This window comes from Athene noctua, chromosome 17, assembly GCF_965140245.1.
Source record: "Athene noctua chromosome 17, bAthNoc1.hap1.1, whole genome shotgun sequence".
Lineage (NCBI taxonomy): Eukaryota > Metazoa > Chordata > Aves > Strigiformes > Strigidae > Athene > Athene noctua.
Genome location: NC_134053.1, coordinates 2,555,259 through 2,575,715, shown reverse-complemented (window position 1 = coordinate 2,575,715; position 20,457 = coordinate 2,555,259). Strand labels below are relative to the sequence as shown.

The following is a 20,457-nucleotide window of genomic DNA, read 5'->3' as shown; positions in this document are numbered from 1 at the left end:
GGTGACAACACACACTACTCTCTCCAGTATTACAGCTTGCCAAGACAGAGCCTATTTTGCTGACAATAGTGCTAAAAGACAAAAACAGTCAAAGCAAACTATCAACCTGCTCCTGAGTTTTCCCTGCAAGTGTTCCTTATTTGTTTTGGGATCTTTTTGTCGTTCTGACTGAAGTTAATTACTGCTTACTATCGGCTTACACCTTTTTTACTGGGGTTTGTATTCTATGAGAACTTGATGGCCAACGAAGTGCCTGTCTGCAGCGTACCTGTGCAGAAGTGATGGGTTTTCTTGCCCTGGTAAACAAGCCTGCAAAGCAGGGCACAGGGAGAAACTCTGAGTGCAACTGTTACTCCGCAACCACCTGCCCCATGCATCCATGGCTAGTGAGGTGTTATCTCACTCCTGCAAGTAACTCTCTGCTGCAGCTTCTGAAGAGTTTTGCTGGGCTGGGCTCTAAGTTCACGAACACAAAGAACTGCCTGAATGTATATAAAAGATGAAAGACAAGATGGGTGGAGAAAAGGGACAAAAATGTAGCTGCATCTGAAAGCACAACGATATTCAGCAAAGGCAAATCTCAAAAAGACAGCAACCGTGCTCTGGTAACCAGCCCTGACACACTACAACCCTGTGCAAATACTTGCGTTTCCTCCAGTCAGGCTTGCTACGGAGCTTACAAATACTAGTTCTAACATATTCCAACTCACTAGAATGGCATATAGACAGTATCTTTTTGCCTAACAGAGATTTTTTTTCTCCCCTGTGCAGGCTACTATGAAGGTCTCTCCTTTAGAAAATAACTTCCTACCAGATCTAATTTAATCCCACCCTGCTGTTTTGAAAGCTCTACTAAATCTTCACTGAGCAAATGGTCTAACAGTGATGTGCACTACAGTTTCGGGCTACTAATGCAGATGAACTTCATATACAGTTCTAACCCTAAATTCCTGCAGTCTGGAGTTGATCCTAATGTGTGAGCAGGAGAGTACAAGCACATCGATACACTATGAGCAGTTTGGATTGAGAGGAGTTTTGAAAACACCTCAATATTTCCTATATACACTGTCAAAATTATCAGTGTCTTCTGCCATAGCACTTTGATACACTCAAATGGAATTTTTTTTTTTTTTTCCGTATCACTACTAAAATCTCTTTTGCAGCAGCATCCCCACCGTGCTTCTATTTAACTTTCAAACATCACTCCTCCTTACGACTATGTGAAAATTATCAGTGGAAACACTGATCATTTTTACAGTATGATTGTACTGATCATTTTTACAGGCTTTCTACAGTAGGAAAATTTCTCAACCTCCTTATTATACACACTCAGAAGAAAGCCCAAAGTTATTATCTCTGTCAAAGCAATAGAAATAAATGCAGAGGGATTGACTTGCTTGCCAAAGGGCATGCTACCAGAAATCTTCTTCAGCTCTCATCCCACTGCCTCAGCCACAGAGCTGGCATGCCTGACTACAAATTAACTTCAACTCCATTCACGAGGTTTTAAAATGTATATGAAAATTAATTCCAAGTTGTAAGATATTCAAGGCTTCCCACATCCTGCCACATTACTTGTTAAGAGCCCCCGAAATAATGTGGTATTCCCTTAAACCATTTGTGCAATTCATCTTTCAGTTCTTTATAGCCGAGAGAATAATAAACTAAGTTATTCTGCAGCAGATACATTATACAATAAAACTTCACAATGAAGAATTTCTCTCTTAAGAAACCAGTTAAACTGAGGAATAGTACCCTAAAGAATAGACATAGAAGTGAGGGGAGGATCAAGTATTCGTCATAGCAGTAGCTCTTCCTTAACTGTCTAATATCTTTTATCCATAGCTTTGCATTTAAAGTACCAGATTTTTTTATACTGAAGAATTTTTATTTGCCTAGCTTCTCCTCTCCCCCATTTTCTCTTTAGCAAATTACTCTAATAAGCTCTACAAGTTCGGTTAAAACTATTTCAGATGCTGCTGCAAATTATGTTTTAATAGTAATATTAAAGTGCCTTTCAAAAAACGTTATTTGGACACTTATCTAAATCCTGTACAGATACTGCATAGAGATCAAAAATGGTTCAGGACAAGTGGCAGCAAGTCCAAAATACGTGCACAGATCTTTGTTAGTTCAAAACCAGAGTTCAAACTTCAACTCTAGAAATGTAACAGGTTTTCCACGTTTAGCTAGTGCAATTAAAAGTCCATGACAAGCCAACGAAATCTGTAAGACTGGCAAGCCTGTGAAAGAGGTCTTGCAAAACAGTCATGAGGAATTCACTCCCTTAGCAGTAACTAAAGCACTTCCACTGTGACTTTTTTCAAGAATTTTTGCCTGTTCATCAAAACAGCTCACTACACGTATCAAATAGCAAACAAGATAAGACAGGTGAAAAACAGAAAAGAAAAAATAATCACCAATTATCCAACATTTTCCCCCAATTGTCAGTACTTTGGAGATTTTCCAAATGGCCATCTAGCATCCAAGAAAGTGCTGAGAAAGCTCTAGGGAAGGACAAAACAGTTCTGCATATCTCCTTGCTGCAAGTAACCTCAGCTCGTGCCAGCAGAAATACACTGGTTTTCCTCACCCTTTGTGCCTTAAGTTCCCCAGAAATACTCCCTGGGCTAACCTGCCTCACTTCAGCATCTTTTTGATCAAGCTGGTTCCTAACGTGAAAGATTTAACTGCACTAACCTTGCAGGGATACACAGTGAAGGCAAGCAATTCAGTAATGAAGCGAGCAAAACCATCAGATGGATTGAATTACTGAATTCAACTCTACAAAAGTGCAACTCGTTTTTCTGAGAGGCAAACAAGCAGTAGTCAGCCATCAAACCCACAGAAGGAGCTGAAATCAAAAGAGGTCAGAGCAGCAGAAATCAAGCAGAACTCCCAGCTACAAGGGTATATGCAAAAACCATATAATGTAATTTCCTATTTTCCCTGGTAGGAATTTCAATGCTGCCAATGCTGGTCATCGTTGGTCATCGTCCAAAGATGCACTGAAGAGCCTATTTTCAAGAACTGACCAGTGAACAAACTTCAAAACTATTGCCAGACCCAGTAAGATGGTGAGGATAACTACATTTAAAAGACCTGAATGGTAGGAAGCAAAGAAATAGCAAATGTTTCTTTCATAATACAAACATTTAAAGAAGTCATTTTACACAGGTAGAGTGGACTTCACTTAAAAGATTATCCACGAAAGGAACGAGCTTATTAAAAGTTATTTCAGTGCACCAAACCAAGACGCATGAAAACAGGACAGGTCAGCATCCTACAACACTAGTTCATGCAGAACCATTTCTGTACAAGAAACACAGGAAGTCTGTTTCAGAAGAGATTTTTGGAGAACGAGTGGTATTTCTCACATCCCTCTTGCATGAGCTAACTCAAAAAAATCCCAGCAGAGTGCCTGGCACTGGCTGCATGGACTTGCAGACAGACATAGCAACAAGTCTCACTGCAGGACAGGAGCAAGTAGGAAAATACCCTGGAACTGCAAGTCCTCTTTTCCCATGTCTTGGGTGACAGCTACAGTTCATCCTGCAACCACACCGCCCCAAACCTCAGCTTCCTCAGAGCGCTATGATGAACGCCAACATACAAGGCAGTATTTTTTTAGTTATCTGCCTCTCCCAGTACACGTACATGACTGAAGCCTGTATTAGCTGTTGTGTAGAGCCTGGAGAAGAGTCCCTCTCCCGTTGCTTACACCGACGTAGGTCACCAGCAACACCACACAGGAGCACCGGAGCCCGGGAACGTAAGTGGAAATGTTCACCTGCCAAGGAGGAAGCACCCGATGCTACGCACCGGCAAGGAGCCCTCACTTCTTGTTACAATAACGAACAAGGACACTGTTCACAGCACTCCTTCAGAGGACCAAAGTAACTCTACAGCGAGCTCCCTTCACCTCAGTTGCATCTCAAGTTATTTCCTCCGAAGGGCTCAGCACTTGAGCCACAGCTTTTTAAGGAGAGGAGGCACAAAATACTTCTCCTTTTAGGAAGCCGATTAACTTGCCAAGTTTTTTTAAAAAAAAATCCCATTTGGGCTGTGAAAGAAAGAGAGCGAGGCAGTTCACCCAGGTTTTAAGTAGAGGTTATCCATAAGCAGTGCTCGCTTCTGGTTGCAGATGAAAAGACTGAGTATTGAAGTTGGAGATTACTCGACATGCAAAATACATTTTAAAAAATGGACAAATCAGCTTCCTGTGGTCATATAAATCTGCTCAACAGCTTCATCCCCCCATCCACTGAAAGGAACCTTCCTGCGTTTTCCACATACTGGTTTGGTGCAAGGAAACTTGTTCCCTCAACACGTCCCATTCCTTTAACATCTGTTCTTTAGAAAGTGCTTTTCTGTACAATCAAAATTAGTACAAAAAACCCAACTCACTGGCAAAGTAGAAAGAAGGGCCTGTCTCCTTGCTGTATGGTATTTTGGGACATGCTGAATTTGGGAAATAGAAAGGTAAATTAGCCTCTTGCCACGTGCATACTTCCCGTCTTCTGGAAAGGTCAGCGTCATTTTTTTTTAATTTTTTTTTTTTTTTTGAAGATTGTAGAACCATGCAGATAATTTTATTTACTTAGGTGCTATTAGAGCTGGATACTTAATTTTACAAATGAGTGGAGATGAAACAACACAAGTCTCAAGTAAGCCTTCCTTCTTAACTGTGACACTGAGGTCTTCAGTTCTCATTTAACACAAAAACAAACTTTACGTCAATTAATGGTCTATTACAAGTCCACTGTAATAAGAAGGTTAAAATGAAATTACACTAGAACAGAAATTGGCCCCTTGCTTTTTCAGCTATATCACTGTCATTCTTAACAGTTCCAAGACACCTTTGGTGACTGGTTCACTCTTAGTCCCTGGAGAATCCTCTGAAGTTTATATTATATCCACCATTGTACTATCAGGGTAATAGAATTTACTCTACTGCTGAGACAGAAACCAGATAAAGTTAGAGACAACACCAGACCAGTAAAACATATGCAGAAGGGGAAAGGGGAAGGGAGAATGGGGACAGGAATGAGAGCACAAAAAACAGGAAATGCATCTGTATAAAACCAAGGTCTGGTTTTACACAAGTGTTTTTAAACACCAAAGTTAAGTTTTTCAGAGGACTCCAGTTACCCGAAAACACAGGCAATTCAGCTACATGGTAAAACTAACACAAGTTCATTGTCACAGGAATGAATATATCCACCCTCTACTTGGATAACCAAATTTTCTACTAACAGCACAAGACAAGTTTGGGTCTTTGTGCGCCACAGCCCAAGCAGTCAAACTGCAAACCCTGGCCAGCAAACTCTGCCAGCCCAGCGCCATCAGGGAGATCACACAGAGCCACCACTTGAGACAGACAGTAGGTTCTGAAAGCAGGGTGCAGTTTAGCAGGGTAAGAACGACAGCTCCGCATTCAGGCATGTGCGTGTGGCAGGTAAAGGTGTGGGTGCTGCTCTGCTTCAGCAGCGCCTGCACGGCAAACTCTCTCCTTGGCAAGGACATCTAAGTGGCTCACGTCTCCAGAAGTTACGAGCTGAAGTGTGTAATAGAGGTTTTTTATCGTCTGGCTGGTAGACGGGCAGAAAGATAGTCGCTTGAACATTGTCCTTCCCAATTGTTTTTTGAGGGGGGGAAAACCCAATGATTTAAACACGTCTCCGTTCATATGTTTAGGTGGGTCTACGGGTGACCACACAGCTCAGCTGCTCTGCTTCTCTTGAGCTCTTGTCAACAGCGGGTTGGGAAACAGAAGCAGGACACTGTAACGACTGGCAAGGAAATCCCAGAAGTGCAGAAATATCCCATTAAACAGCATTAGACAAAAATACTTTTCTTTAAAATGGAAGAGTACTTATCGACAAGTGTAGGTCACTGTATGTACTTTGGATTCAGCTATCTCTTCACGAGACGGGAAGGAAAACAAAACCCCAAGTTTTGGGCAGTGAGGGCAGTTCGCTTAACGGATCAACAGGCATTTCTCTTCGCTGGCAGGTGGTTACTACTTGCCACAGATTTTCAACTTGTCCCAAACCATTAGTGAAGATGGAGTTTTCAGATCTCACCAGAAAACATTTCACACCTTAAGAACACTTCATAAGCAGTGCCCCCCAACCCCCACGTCTCAGCACGGTTGTCCTTGCAGACATCTTCTCTCTACCACATACGCAGGAAAAAAAATTTGAGTGAATTTTGCAAGAATTATCTCAAAGAAAGCACTAGTACCTTGAAGGATAAAAGGGCAGTATAGCCCACTGAATCCTGATACCAATGGGAGAAAAAAATAAATTTAAAAATAAATAGTGTGGGTTTTTTTAAAAAAATCGGATAGCAATTTTAAAGAGCCAAAAGGAAAAAATCTGAGAACTTGTTTGAGCAAGTGCTCCAGAAATCAAAAGCAGCAGTGGTTGTTGTTTCTCAGGAAGTTGTTATTCTGTACTTTCAAGTTAGTTTTAAGAGAGGACCAGAATCAAAGTGCATTGGTATATTTAGTTCAAAGATAATGTAGGTAAACTTAAGATTCCCAAAATACAGAACGTGAGTTATGGATACTTTCTTATAGTCACTCAATCAGATGTGAATGATTCCAGCACGTTGTTCTTTAGCAATGTACTCCATAAGCAGCTTATATTTATCACCTTAGGCATTTCTACATTTTTCCCAAGCATTCACGTATCGATAAATGGAAGCTGAAGTCAATATGTTACAGATGGACACATTCTGAGGAACCACAAGCCGTCTAGGCAAGGTCTTCAAGTACTCAGCACATGGAAGACTTGCAAAAATCTGAATTGAGACAGTGCTGCGCTACATCAGAAGTCATTTCATGTGTAGCTAACTGTAAACTCTGTAAGTTAAGGGTTACATTTGAGCCAATTCGGGTTCACTAGGCAATAAAAACGTCTGCACACGGCAAGAACATACTCTTTAAAAAAAGTGTCTCATATGGAGTTCATGATCCAGCTGGATTGAATGGTTTCAATAACAAGAATTTCAAGCGTTTGGTCATTTACTGGGAAGGCGGGAGAATATTTAGAAGAGTCACCAAGTAGCTACTTGAAAGAACACAGGAGGACATGCAATTTCTGTTAAATTAGGTGCTCTTAGAAAAGTAGTATTTAATTACATGGCAGGAAATACCAAAGAATTCTCAAGTTTGACCCCACTTAGTTGTTTGCACTGGTAGGTAAGCACATACCTAGAGCAGACAAGCTGCAAAACCAACGCAAAATGAGATCTAGCAGTTGTAAGTTAGCGTATCAGTGAAAAAGCTATACAGACATCAAAGCCAACCAAGGGAATGGGCTTGTACTTCAGTGCTGTAGAACCCACTGGTTACAGAAGATAAGGATGGTGCACAATGGGAAATTGCTAGGAAGTCACATGCAACCATTCTGAATCAAATCTCAGATTATCTCATGTTTGGTTTTATTTTAATTAGGATTTGAGAGGAGAGTTTTCACCAATAAAGGTCTGAAAGCCTTTGATCATTCACTTTATCAGAATTCTATTTAATCTAATGAAAAAGCAAACAGAAGATCTGTTTACATGGACACCTCCAAGCACAAGAGTTGGAAAGATCAAAGTAATACAATTAGCAAGGACCTGTGAGAGAAAGACTTAACCTCTACAAGTAACTTCCATTTCAGCTTCAGCACAAATGAGCCGAAACATTCTTCCTCCAAGTGTCAAAAAAGGTTTCCCTCTATTATTTTTGTTTCTTAGCTATGTTACCATACCACTGCAGAGATCTGACAGGATGTTTTCAGATGGGTAAGACACAGACTTTTTAAAATCAGAATTAATTTCACACTAAACTTTAGATTCTTAGCCTTTTAAATTTTCATGACACAACATGGACTTCCATTAAGTAGCAGTGTAAAACTAAGCACCGGAAAACATACAAAGATGTCTAAAGGTACAGAAAATCTTTTATTAGAATCTAAGTCAATAATATATGTGACCCAATAAAAGTCTTCCTCAGATGCTATAACAAGTATTGAAATGCCACGTTTTCAAGAGACCATCTGCTGTTTTGACATTTTATGACAATTTCCAAGTCTTCTAGCAACCTTGATTCTACCTCTTTCAATAGCATGTTTTGCAGTGAGTTTGTTTTTCCTCTGAATTGGGCATTGATTTATCATACATTTATAACGCTTTAGAAGTTCTTTCACATTTTACTTTGTTAACAAGGTAACCCACATTTTCAGCACTTCACTGTAAGTGAAATATGCCCATCTGGTAATGCTGGAGACTAATTGTCAAAGTCAGAGCAATACATGAGCTGTTTCATATACTTATTCTTGACTTACCAAAAAAGAAAGGTAAGCAACACATGTTTTATTTTGCTTAAACAGCAGTGTTCATACTGTTAATAATGCTAGTAGTATCATAAAGACAGCATTTCACTAGTTGTCAGAACTAAAGTCAAGTTTTGAAACTGAGGTGATAGCCTTGCAATAAAACAAGTCCTAATTATAATCAAGAAACAATCAAGGGATGTTGTGTCAAGAGCATCAAGAGAACTTGAGCAAACTTCTTTCAGCAGATATTCTTTAGCAGCTCCCAGGTTGAAATTTCATCTTGGTCACTGGCATCCTACTGAAATCAGCATACTTGAGTTTTCATTTTTAACCAGGTGGCTCAGTTTTCAATTCTCTGCTCATCATCTTATGAAATATAAACCACATCTACTGGTGTAATCTGAATGATACCCACGTTTGAAGCTTGAGATTAAATACATCCCTGCACAACATAAGAACTTAAAAAGTTACATATAACACAAAACGTTTCCTACCATACATAGCATGCGTCTGTTCATGCGCACCATACTGTGTTGCAGAAGAAGATACTAAACCAGGCTGTGCGTGTGTTGGTGGTGCCATCATTCTAGCGTTGCCCTGTATTACAGGGCTATAAACATGAGGATGCTGCATTCAACAGAAATAAGAAAACAGACAGTTAATTGGAGGACTATTACAAAGAAACTAGCGTCAGCTAAACAATAATCACGTACTTCGAAACTCTGTCATAGCTTGGCCTTGCTAAAACACAGAGCAAACTACAGATTTCATGCTATCACAATTATCCCATTTGTTTCTAAAAATTTACGGATATTTTCTGCAGAAACTGACAAAAAACACTGGCATATCTCATTTTTGCTACTCTTAATAATGTAGTAAGCTTATGTATGTAATTATATATTTATCCAATTACACATGTATATTTAAAAGCCTCTGAAGTAAGAGTACACCGCATGGGTTTTATTTTTAGAACACATAACTAGGGAGCCAGGCCTGGCCACGACCTGAAAGGAATTCTTCAAAATGCTACAAAATCGACAGTAAATGCCAACTTCTAAACTGACCTTAAAATTTGTTACAGGCTTTGAAGCACGTTACAGCACCCCCAAGTACGCTCCAGAACACAGAAACTGTTCAGAGTGACTTGTGACGACTGGAGACAAGAGGGTATTCAGCACTGAGCCACTTAATTATTTCTGGTTTGACTTAGCGCGTGGACTAAAAGGACTCTTACCTGAGATTGGTAGTGTGGCACATGCTGCACAAGAGGCTGATTAGGAAACTGTTGGGGACTATATGCAACATATTGTGTTGAATAAGCAGGTGGCGTAGCTACAATTGGAGGGCCTGCTGCTGAGGCAGGATGCATCATGGTGCTCTGATGATGTTGGTCTTGCCGTTGCTGCGGCATATTTGGTACTACAAAGCAAAGAGTGCCTCATGTTAGAAACACAGGTTGAAGAATGATGATCTCCCTGAAAGGTTTTACGTTACAATGTCACTGTGACCAAGTGGAATATCCTCACCCCTCACCTTTAACCACATATTAGAGCTCTATCAAAAAGGAACAGCATGAAAAGGAGTTCCTCCAAGAAACACTTGATTTTCATCACTGCCTTTGAGACATGTATATGGCCACAAACCCAGGCCTGCTTTTTTTTTTTTGTGAAGGAGGAGGAAAGGTGGAGGGAGAGAAAGGCTGGCAAGAATCAGTAGCAGAAGAGAAAGGTTGTATCAGGATACCTGCATTAAGCAATTTTGATCCTGTCCCCTTCAAAAGGCTTAATTCACCCTCTATGGGAACTACTCAGCAACTGTTCCATCAACTGGAAAGCTGAGTCTGTTAAAATTACTTGTGCTTATGGCTGAGGAGAGCAGAATAAAGGTCTCCACGCAGCCGCAGTCTGAGGTATTCACATCTTTTAAGCTCTGTGCTACCCCCCTCAGGATAGCAGAAAGCAACTTTTAGGTCACAGTCAACACTGAAGGGGACAAGTCAACCTATAAGAAGAAGAGGAGTAGGAATAATTAGAGGGAAGAAAGATTAAGGGAGCAGAGCACTGCAGTGTGGGACTGAGCTATCCTAGTAAGACGACCAACCAAACCACAGCAGCAAGGCACTCAGAATAAACTAACTGAGCCTACTAAGCAACAGGGCATGAGAGTTCAAGGCGAGCTCCAGCTTGCTGCTGTGAGGCTGCAGCTAGGAACTACGCTAACTCAAGCACCTGTAAACTCCACTGCAGTGTGCAATGCAGACAGAGCCCTTGAGGGAGAGGAAAGGAGGGAAACGTTGAAGATGTCAGTAAATTCACTCAGTGATGATTGTATTTACACCGCAAATCAACAATATGAAAAAGCAACTGGAACGGCGTAAAAGGCACTGAACTTTAACCCACACAGCTCCTTCGGGACTATGCTGCACACAGAATGGATATGCAGAAAATAATGACACTTAAAAAAGGAATTTGGAACAGGACAACAGCCTCACACAGCATGTGGGTACACAGCAATATATTTCTGATTAAAACAATCAGTGCTACCAACCAAAAGATTTCACGGGTCAGGCCACAGTAAAGTTAGTGTGCTTTAAACCAGAAATACATTGCAGGTTTTTGTCTTCCCTACATTCATAAAGGCTACTTGTTTATTTCTAAACAGCAGAACTGCTCTTTTCAACAATTTCCTCCTCCAGTGACTGGAGCTGCAGCACTGGAACCCATCATCATGAACCACTGTATAAAACTGCAAGAAAGCATGCACTGTGTAGAATTAGAGCATTATCTGAAACGTGACTAGAAAAACAAGACCATCATTTTTCTGCTCCTTCGCTGCACTGCACAGAAGAGAGCGCATCTCGCCACACATGTTCTCGTCTCCACAGCCACAGGTGTCACTTGTTAAAAACATGGTATTGTTAGTCCAGCTGTTCAGTTACTGGGGCAGAAGGAATGGGAAAGAACCAACTGGAACCAGCAGTAAGCTCTTTCCAGAAGAGCAGCATGGCATACTCTTTCTGAAGATATAGCAATTTTGCTTGTTGACAAAAAACCCCCCCTTCATTAAAGCACCATTCAGAGTTCTGCTGTAAACCAGTACAGAAAACTAGTACAGAAAGTTCCCTTGAAAAAAACCAGTAACATTTATGAAATACAGGAGATGACCAGCTTACCCAAACACTGCAAGTAACAGAGACGTTTTCCCATTTGTCAAATCAGATTCCAAACCAAGCAACTTCCCATTACTCAAACTTATCATATTCTGGCTGAATTAGTTTGCCTAGAAATGCGTTACTATTCCCACTTGCTTCCCTTTATTAAAAATGGCATTTAAAATATCAATCAAAAATGAACTAACATGGACTAGAAAATACACAAACATTTGTAATTTATTCATGCTGCATGCAGACTAAGAACCAAACAGGCAGTATTATTCTCACCTTTACCTGCTCTATATGTCTTGGCTTGGTTCACTGGCATGGGCGTCATGGGAATAGGATACAAAGGCTGAAAGAGAAGGAGAAGTTGAAGTGATGATACTCCTTTTAAAAGTGAGTGTGTGTCTGTGTGGGGGCCTGTGGTGGTTTGCCTCAGTACAGGGTCCCGCTCAGTTTTGAGGTGTTTTACTCTGTTAAGGGACATGGTTTAGTGAACTCTGCCTGATCTACGATATTTTCTTGGATCACTGGGATTAAGTGCATGTACAAACAACTAAGGCCACGTGGTTTGTGACAACCAGTCAAGTAAATGCTGCTACTGCTACCTCAAGCAGTACAACCTCAAGTTTTCCAACAGTTAAGATCTGAAATCCTAGTAATCCCTAAAATGACCAGAAACTAGTGGGACACAGCTGGAAGCCAAGGATGAAGAAACAATAGCTTAAAACTTAAAAGACTATGCTTGGAGGAAATCTGCAGAGACTGATAATAAATGGCAGTAAGAGCTGCTGGTATTTACAAGTGTTTGAGACTACTAGAATATCTAGGTTGAGGGACCACTGGGGAAAGTCACTATTTACACAGCTAAAACTTAACAACAATGCAACTGTGCCCCTATTTACAAGGGTAATAGATTTCACTGTTTTAACTTAGGTCTCCTAAGTCTTCTCAACTCGCTGACAATCACCTGAAAAGTATTAACAAGTTTGCAGCATGTGCTGTGCTTTACCTGCACGCCTGGACTCACTGGAACCGGGTACATCATATTTGGTGCAAAACAAACAGGTTGAGTGTACACTGGGGTTGGCTGCTGATGACCCACCATGGAGGGGCTAGGTTGAGCTTGCGGACGAGGGGAGGTTGGTGTAGTAGAAGGTTTCGGCTATAAACAAGAGTTCAATAACGCATACGGAAGATTAGCTTGATCATCCTTCAAGTAAAAGGTTTGTTTATAAAGATCTACTCAAAGGCAACGTTAAACAGTATCAAACAACTTACTTGAGCAAAAGATCGAGGGTTGAACTCTTTTGCATTAGGATTAAGTGTTGATTTTCTAACTTGCCTAAACATAAAGAACAGAAGATGATATTCAGCATTATTCTTTTACAGGCATATCCGCAGAACTGCCTAGCAATTAAAAATTTACAGAGATGAAATACCTCATTTCCATCTGTGAGTCAGATTTCTGAGAACTCAAACAACACGTGGCATGCAAAAAGCCACTTACTGACAGTACTCTTACTATACTTATCCATAAAAGTTTTCCTGCTGTTGATACTACAGCTCACATGAGCCAGGAAAACATTTAAATAAGCATTTAGATGTCAATTAGGCATCAACAGGACTAGAGTTCTACATGCAGCTCTGCCACTGACTCATGAGATGACTTTCAGTACAGTTACTTCACCTGTTTTCTCTGTACAACAGAGCACTTACATCAGCCGTATAAACAATAAGATACCACACATTCAGAACAGCTTTTTCTACAAATGGTTAAACGCTAATAACAGATGTGCTTATTCTAAAAGGCATAATTACTCACTCAGAAGTATCTTTCTTCTCCTCTTTATCCTCTTTATCTTGTTTACTTCCAGGCCCAGATGTCTGTACACCTTGTGAAGTTACCTCAGGCCCTCGCTTTTGCTCAGAACTATTACTTATTGAAGGAGAAATACTTGGACTATTAGGTTTGCTACTGCCACCATTAGAGTTAGTATTACTGCCAGTTTCTATGATAGATTCTTTAGGGGTTGATTCAGTCTTTTCTTTAACTACATCTCTTGATTTTTCACCTTCTCGGGCTTTGTTTAGCAGCTGATCCACTGCATCTGAAGAGGAACTTGACTGTAACTGAAAAAAACCCAAAGAATATATTCAGTGAATTGATATACAGAATGAGGAAGAGACAACCTAACGCTATCACATTCACAGAGCAAAATACAGTCCCACAGGCCTCAATCATCTGGAAATGACCTTTAAAAACATACATTTCCATTTCTACTGGAAAAGAAATCTATGAACATTGACAATGTTTTAAGCCTACACTGTGAAAGAAGCTATTCAGTGACTCAAGTGACCTATATGTTGATTAGGAAGTGACAGAAAAGCTTAAGATGACCCTCTGGACTCATCCCCCTGTGTGATTTAACAGTAACACTTGAAAAGCTAACCTGATTTAATAAACCATTATAACCAGGAAATAAGTAGTATGAATTCCTCAATTTTCCTCAGCAAAACCCTTTATTTAACTTTGGAACAGCTCTTCCATATGGAGCATAAATGTGATAATTATTTGTACTTAATGATCAGTTTTCAAGTACTATTTTCAGTGTACAGTCAATATGCACATTTACATGTATTAGGCAATTGTGTTAGCAAGAGTCAGCATTGATTTTATAATATCTAGCATGAATTCTTATAGATACTTTCATAAATTAAACACGAGTAGTAAGGACCTGTTTTCCTGTTAACACATGCAATATATTCAATTCACTAAAATAATCTGGAATGCACATACAGAGAAACTTACCCTAAAGTCATTCTTAAATTTCTTTAAATCATCAATCTGTTTTCTATGTTCTGAAACAATTGGAGATACACCTGCCAAACAGAAGACCAACACTGTCCAAGCATTTCTAATGTAATTTTTGTATACAACCCTTACATTTCTAAATTTGCATAAAGATAATTTTTATGTACCTAAAAATGAAATACAGTGATATTATTGTATCTGTCATTTGGTAAAATTCCATGAGTTATGTGTATAATAAGCACACAAAAATACTCTGTGAAACCATGGCATTACATAACTAACATATCTATAGTTCTAATGCATCACACCAAGACAGAAGCCCTGAGGTGCAGGGACTGCAGAACCCAGCTGAACACAAACAATCATCCAATAAAACTCTCAAAACATAACATGCCAGTGTCTCAAGACATAGCAATTAAAGGTGAAACGCTGATTAAGTTCAACAACGTGGAAGATTTTTTTGAGAACTGAATGAACAAGCGATGCTGCAGAGAAAGCCAAGTTTAAGGCATAATAGGAAGAAGTACAGTGATGAAAAACTATGCTGACCACAATGCTCAGAAGTATTGTGAACATAGAGCAGAAACACTCACTCGGTCCAAAGAGAGCTAAAAAACAGCTTTGTGAACCAGGGAAAAAAAAAAAAAAAAAAAAAGGAAAAAAAGAAAGAAGAAAACAAGTAAAAAGAAATCACACCATCCACATGAGCATCTCTACATTTCGTGTTGATGAAATGAGTCAAGAACAACATTTAAAATTGTAGGCCTGCCACTTCACAACTGCATGACCAGATTTTCACTGTAGAACACCCGAAGCCAGAACACTTCCAAGTCTTCCACAAAATGCTAACTAAAGCAGTCAATACAGGAGGTTTAGTGCTTGGAATTCCTACGTTACTCAAGTATATAGAAAAGCTTTTGATACAAACCTTTGTTTTCAGGTTTAGGAAAACTAGGAGAAGTCTCACTTGGCTTTATATTCTCCTTGTTCCCAGCTGCAGAATTCTGCCTCTGGTCCTGAAGTCTAGTATCTTTAGCTAGGAAAGAAATTGCCAAAGTTATTCTCTTAGACACAGCTCAAACTGACCAGAGAGAGATGGCAAGACAGAAACACAAGAGAAATTTAACCATGTTTAGCTTACAAAAGAAAAACCTTAAGTTACACATTTTTTGCTACCTAGTTAGGGCCTGGAGGATTTATCCTCTCCCCTTCCACACCCTACTGTCTTTAAGACAAATGAAAAAGTTCCAAACACATCCCTCATCATATACAGAACCTTCACTAGGCTGAAAAAACGATAAAGTCAGCAAATTATTTTCAACAGTCCAAGCTCTTCATACAGAATACTACAAAGATCTGAGAGTTCTCAAGACATCTGACTGTGCTCTTGATGGCTTTTTCCCCCCACCCCCTTCCTTTCACTATGCTCAAAATATTATTTGAAATCAGTGGCTTATGTTTCTTTGAATTAGAAACCAGCCAGGAACTCAGTTTGAAAACAAAAAAATCCACAATGAAGTCAAACATCTATAAGCCCATACTCCTTACAGAGCAGAAGAAATTAAGCATACAGACTTATCCAAAAGCCTCTCTCTGACCTTAGTTTAAAACTAGCTTCATGGGAAAAGCAGAGCTGGCTACACAGTCAAATTAAACACATCAGAAGTTTTCCCATCATTTAGAAAGCAGCTTTGCTCTTGTACAGGTGTATTCGTTGTCAGGGAAAGGGAGCACTGGCAAGCTAGTGAGGGTAACTTACCTTCGCTGGAAGGGGTAACTGCTCTGTTGGAGGCAGGGCTGGCAGGTGTAGGAGAGGCAGCTGGAACAGGCATGGCCACAGACTCAGTGGGAATAGTACCAGGCTGAGGAGAAGGCAGAGCTGGTCCTGTGGGAGTGCTGCTCTGCCTTGGAGACCTAGGCCTGTGTGTTTTAGGGGATAATCTCGGAACTAGAAACAAACAGGAAAAAATAGTTATAGGATAAGTTTCCTCATCTGCTCGGCAGTTTGCTTATTTTTAAAATGACTAAACACATGCTTTAAAATACTTAGTGGAACTTTATATAGTAATTGAAAACCTGTTTACCTTTCAGGTACATCTCCTAGTTCTTTACAACGCAGCATTTCAGATAAGTGGTGCCATTTTTCTGCGGATTGTCCCCTAATATATATCACTGCCCTGTAGACCCACCACGAAACTGCAATATGCTCCCCAGCCCCCCAGCAGCACAGCTACAACAGCTCACATTAACACAGTTTCAGGTAGAACTGAAAAGATGGTCAAGGTCTCCATACAAACAGATGTAAAACATTTTTTAAAGGGCTGAAAAAACACATCCATTTTACAGCGTCCTCTTTTGGAGGTTTGCCAGCTGGAAAAAAAACAACATATCCTATTGAAAGAAGATTATTTGATGTATATTTTTGCCCCTGTGTTAAAGCAGCAAGGAAAGTTGTATATTCTTTAAACTCTAAGTTGTACCTCCTGCTTCCTGCTCATCCCACTGTGGCTAGTTAGTTGCTTTACGTCACATATTAACTTCAAATGAGCGAGGAGAAAGAAAGATTAAGTCGTTTAACAGTCCTACTTGCATGTTAATAATATATAAAGTGAAGGGTGGGAAGATGAATCAGAGATAATGCCAGAACAGAAGAGTTTAAATCTTTTCCACAAGGCAACATGTCTAAAGGGGGTCTAATTCATACCTTCTTTCTAAAAAAATCCATTCCCACTACACTCCTCTAGAATTCTAGCACTGCTAAAAGTTACCAGACTTCCAACTGTCACTCACTTGCCTTTCGATTCAAGAAAGCGCCCAGCTGCTGACAACTCACTAGAACACGGCCTCAACTACAAGAGCTCAAGACTAGGGCCTGTGTCACAAAACTGAGCTTTAAATTTGAAGTCAAATATTAAAAAAATGTCTTAACTGATTCGGAAAAGACACTGACTCTATCTGCTACTACAGTACTTAGACAAACACAAAATGACCACTTAAAACCTGCATGATTTTAAAAGAAAAAAATATATCCAACTTGAGTATCATTTCATCTTCTCTTTTAACACCAGCTTTCCTCTATCCAAACATCTGTAAACCTTCATTTGTAAACCACAACCCAGTTACATTGCCATTAACCAAATGCAGTGATGCAATGGAACATATATAACTTTTCGTGCCTCCTTCAATACTCCCCTGAAAACTGCTTCTTTCAGCAACTTATTCCCACATTTTTCTCTCTTTTCTCTTCACACAGCACCTGACTTAACCTCTCTACAGTTAGAACAATATTGCACTTGGAGGACCGACTCACCAACTATTTTACTAAGCCAACTGGGAATATCCTTCTCCCACTTCATCTAAGCAAGCTAAGTTAGCAGACCAATGTTTATTCAGAGCCTGAGTTGTCTAGAAACGCAGTGTTCTGCTTTGCATTCAAACTCTAAAGTACCCCTGGCAAGCCATCTGCAATAAGCCAAGCTTTACCTACCCCCACTGACAACTGATGACCACGTCCCACCTGAAGGGCTGCCTCGTGCCACTGCAGTAGTAGATGCTTCCCCTGGTGCATTATGAGATACAAATTCTAAGCCACTTGAAATTGTACCCCTACCAGTAGAGACTCTGTGACCTCGAGGGTGCCGTTGTGCCTTAGGAGACATCCGTGGAGGCCCTGAGAAAAAGAAGACAACCCCACACAATAAGTACTTAACGTCCATCACTAAGAGTACCCAAACATACTATCTGTTTTTAAAACTGGATTTAATCTAACTCTCAATAATGCAGTAGTACAGTCAAGCAATTTACACTGACATCGACTAGAACCGGGGATCCACGAGACTAAAAAGGCCAAGCCATTGGTCCAGCCAGACTACCAACACACTCATCACCTTGCTATGACAGCTCAAGTTCATTGATATTTAGAAGCTTTATCAGAATTGAAACAGGTACGCAAGTCCTGGATTTAAAATATTGGAATCCAAGTATCCAATATTGCTTACTGCAAGACAAGCCAAAAAGGTTAGTGGCCCAGCTCCCTCTGGATAAGCACAGTTCCAGGCTATCAAACATTCTCCAGAAAAGAAAAAAAATTTCCATCACTTTTTTCAGGTGGTCAGTGATACCAAACATTTATTTACAGAGTAGTCGCCACTGGCTGACCAATGCTCTTGGGGAATTTCAGCAGAGCATTCTGCACCGAGGCTAAATTGCCTGCAGCAGGTCACAATTCATTTACAAGTCAGCAAAATTACAACTAAACAAGTTATTGTTATCCCAAGGTTCAAGTCATGCATGTTTAACGCCAGAAGCTAAAGTCATAAGTGAATACAGGAATTCTGAACAGCTTATACAGCTGCCACAGAATAGTTATGCTCAAGTCTAAGCACCAATAAAGTTTCTACATCTTAACAAACATTTTGTTTAGATCAGACTCAACTGTTATACTTCAAAAGGAAAAAACTGTATGAGCAGAAGACAAATCTGGCTGATTACAGTTTGGTTTTAACGTAGGTCAATAATAAAGAAAAGTTCAGATAATGGCTTTCTGGTTTCAGATAAAAGTTCTAAAATATCAAGTACCTCTTTCTGGTTACATAAATCATTACATGTCAGTCTCTATTTTAACCATGAACCTAAAGGAGACTTCAATCCGAATTAAATACAGGCAAGTATTTTAAAGAATACACACTTTCCAGCAATCCTAGTAGCAGAAATTAAATGTTGTGGTAAGCAGCAGTTCACTGCATGCCTGACAAATCAATGGCAAGTGCTAAAAAATAACTGAAATTACATGTGGATTCGCAGTATCTCACTACATGAAAAAAGCTCACACTGATAAAACTGACAGTAGCACACCATACAGACATGCCCACTACCATTCACTTTCTGGTTATGGACCATCTTGAGCATTTATCAGGCGAGCTGTAGAACAGTGTTACTGATTCCATTAGTGGGACGACTGTTCTCTCTCCCGTGGCTCCAGTGGAGCCAGCTACGGCAGAGACTGCAAGTTTCCCGTGAGTTTATTCTAACCAGTTTGCATTTTTCCAGGCTTGCTAGATCGTGTTGTGCAGGCTAGTTTTTAAGTGCACTTAAATAAAAGAAGAATTTGAAAATGTGTTCCTTACTGTACCCTCGAGAGGTCAAACAAATTTAGTTCAGATACTTCTGCATGCAGTTACCGAAGACTCATGGGTTAACCTTTCTCTGCATATTATTGACTTCTAGGGGGCTGACTTGTTTTTCTGCCTCAATGCAAACAGATCTAAAGTCTTCTACAGATTTGCCTTTGAAGCAGCTTATTCTATCCCCTTCCACAGTGCACTTCCCATAATGTAGTAGTATTATTATTACTGTTACTGTTTTTTTACAAAAGATAATCCAATGAATTAGTTAAATTTAAAACATCTTTTTGTGGAACAACTGTATTAAAAGAGTTGATATTTTATATAAATTTATATTCCTAAAAATGCCCTCGAAAGTGATCAGGTCCTGCATGATGTTGTTGGTTAAGACACTGAGCAGCGTTTACAAAGCTGAGTTTATTTCATACCAACTTGGGAAATGTCACAGCTTTATTTTGTTTTTTTGTAAAGTTCTTCAAATAAAAAGGTTAATAGAAATAGTCTGATAAACTAAAGTTAAACACAAATTATAGGTTAAGTAATGAAGAGGAAAAACAATTTTGTAATTAAACTCACAAAGGAGTTAAACAAAGACAAACAAAAACATGAACAAATCGTGGTATTGTACCTTCTGAAGACATGCGTTTAGGCATAGTAGAGACAGGAGCTGGAGAACCATGAGCAGAGGGGTGAGACGGGGGCCTGGAGGGCCGCGAGGGGGGCCTGGAGGGCGGCCGTGTAGGGGTGGCTGCCCGAGGTGGAAGAGAGTTGGGACCTGACTGGTAGCGAGAAGGTGGGCGAGAGGAAGGAGATGGGCAAGGCGATGGCCAGGGAACACCTGACAGAACAAATGATATGAAGGAAAGTATAAAAACTAAAGAAAAATTATGGGGAAAAAGGTCAACAGAAAAAAAAAGTAAAATATGACAAAATGATTTTTCATGTTTAACCCTTTGGGGATAGATTAGTTTATTTCTGCAATCAATAAAATCGTCTCTGCAAGGTTCTCTCCTCCACTTGAGGTCAAATTTAACATCT

The 20,457-nt window shown here is 39.9% G+C and overlaps 1 protein-coding gene across 8 annotated transcripts in view; it reads right to left on the bottom strand.

Moving 5' to 3' along the window:
- Window positions 1–20,457, bottom strand: part of ATXN2 (ataxin 2) — a 51,955-nt gene that overhangs the window by 7,003 nt on the left and 24,495 nt on the right. For 2 of the 8 annotated variants that reach the window (XM_074920840.1, XM_074920841.1), the window contains exons 10-21: window positions 20,048–20,257; window positions 17,784–17,966; window positions 16,056–16,244; window positions 15,225–15,332; window positions 14,294–14,364; window positions 13,307–13,614; window positions 12,763–12,826; window positions 12,494–12,646; window positions 11,767–11,833; window positions 9,562–9,746; window positions 8,822–8,954; window positions 4,408–4,461 (exon numbers count right to left, since the gene is read on the bottom strand). In XM_074920840.1, the coding sequence (XP_074776941.1) occupies window positions 4,408–4,461; window positions 8,822–8,954; window positions 9,562–9,746; window positions 11,767–11,833; window positions 12,494–12,646; window positions 12,763–12,826; window positions 13,307–13,614; window positions 14,294–14,364; window positions 15,225–15,332; window positions 16,056–16,244; window positions 17,784–17,966; window positions 20,048–20,257 (1,725 nt within the window). The remainder of the gene's footprint in view (window positions 1–4,407; window positions 4,462–8,821; window positions 8,955–9,561; window positions 9,747–11,766; window positions 11,834–12,493; window positions 12,647–12,762; window positions 12,827–13,306; window positions 13,615–14,293; window positions 14,365–15,224; window positions 15,333–16,055; window positions 16,245–17,783; window positions 17,967–20,047; window positions 20,258–20,457) is intronic. The other 6 variants (XM_074920842.1, XM_074920843.1, XM_074920844.1 and 3 more) reach the window with 5 other exon arrangements.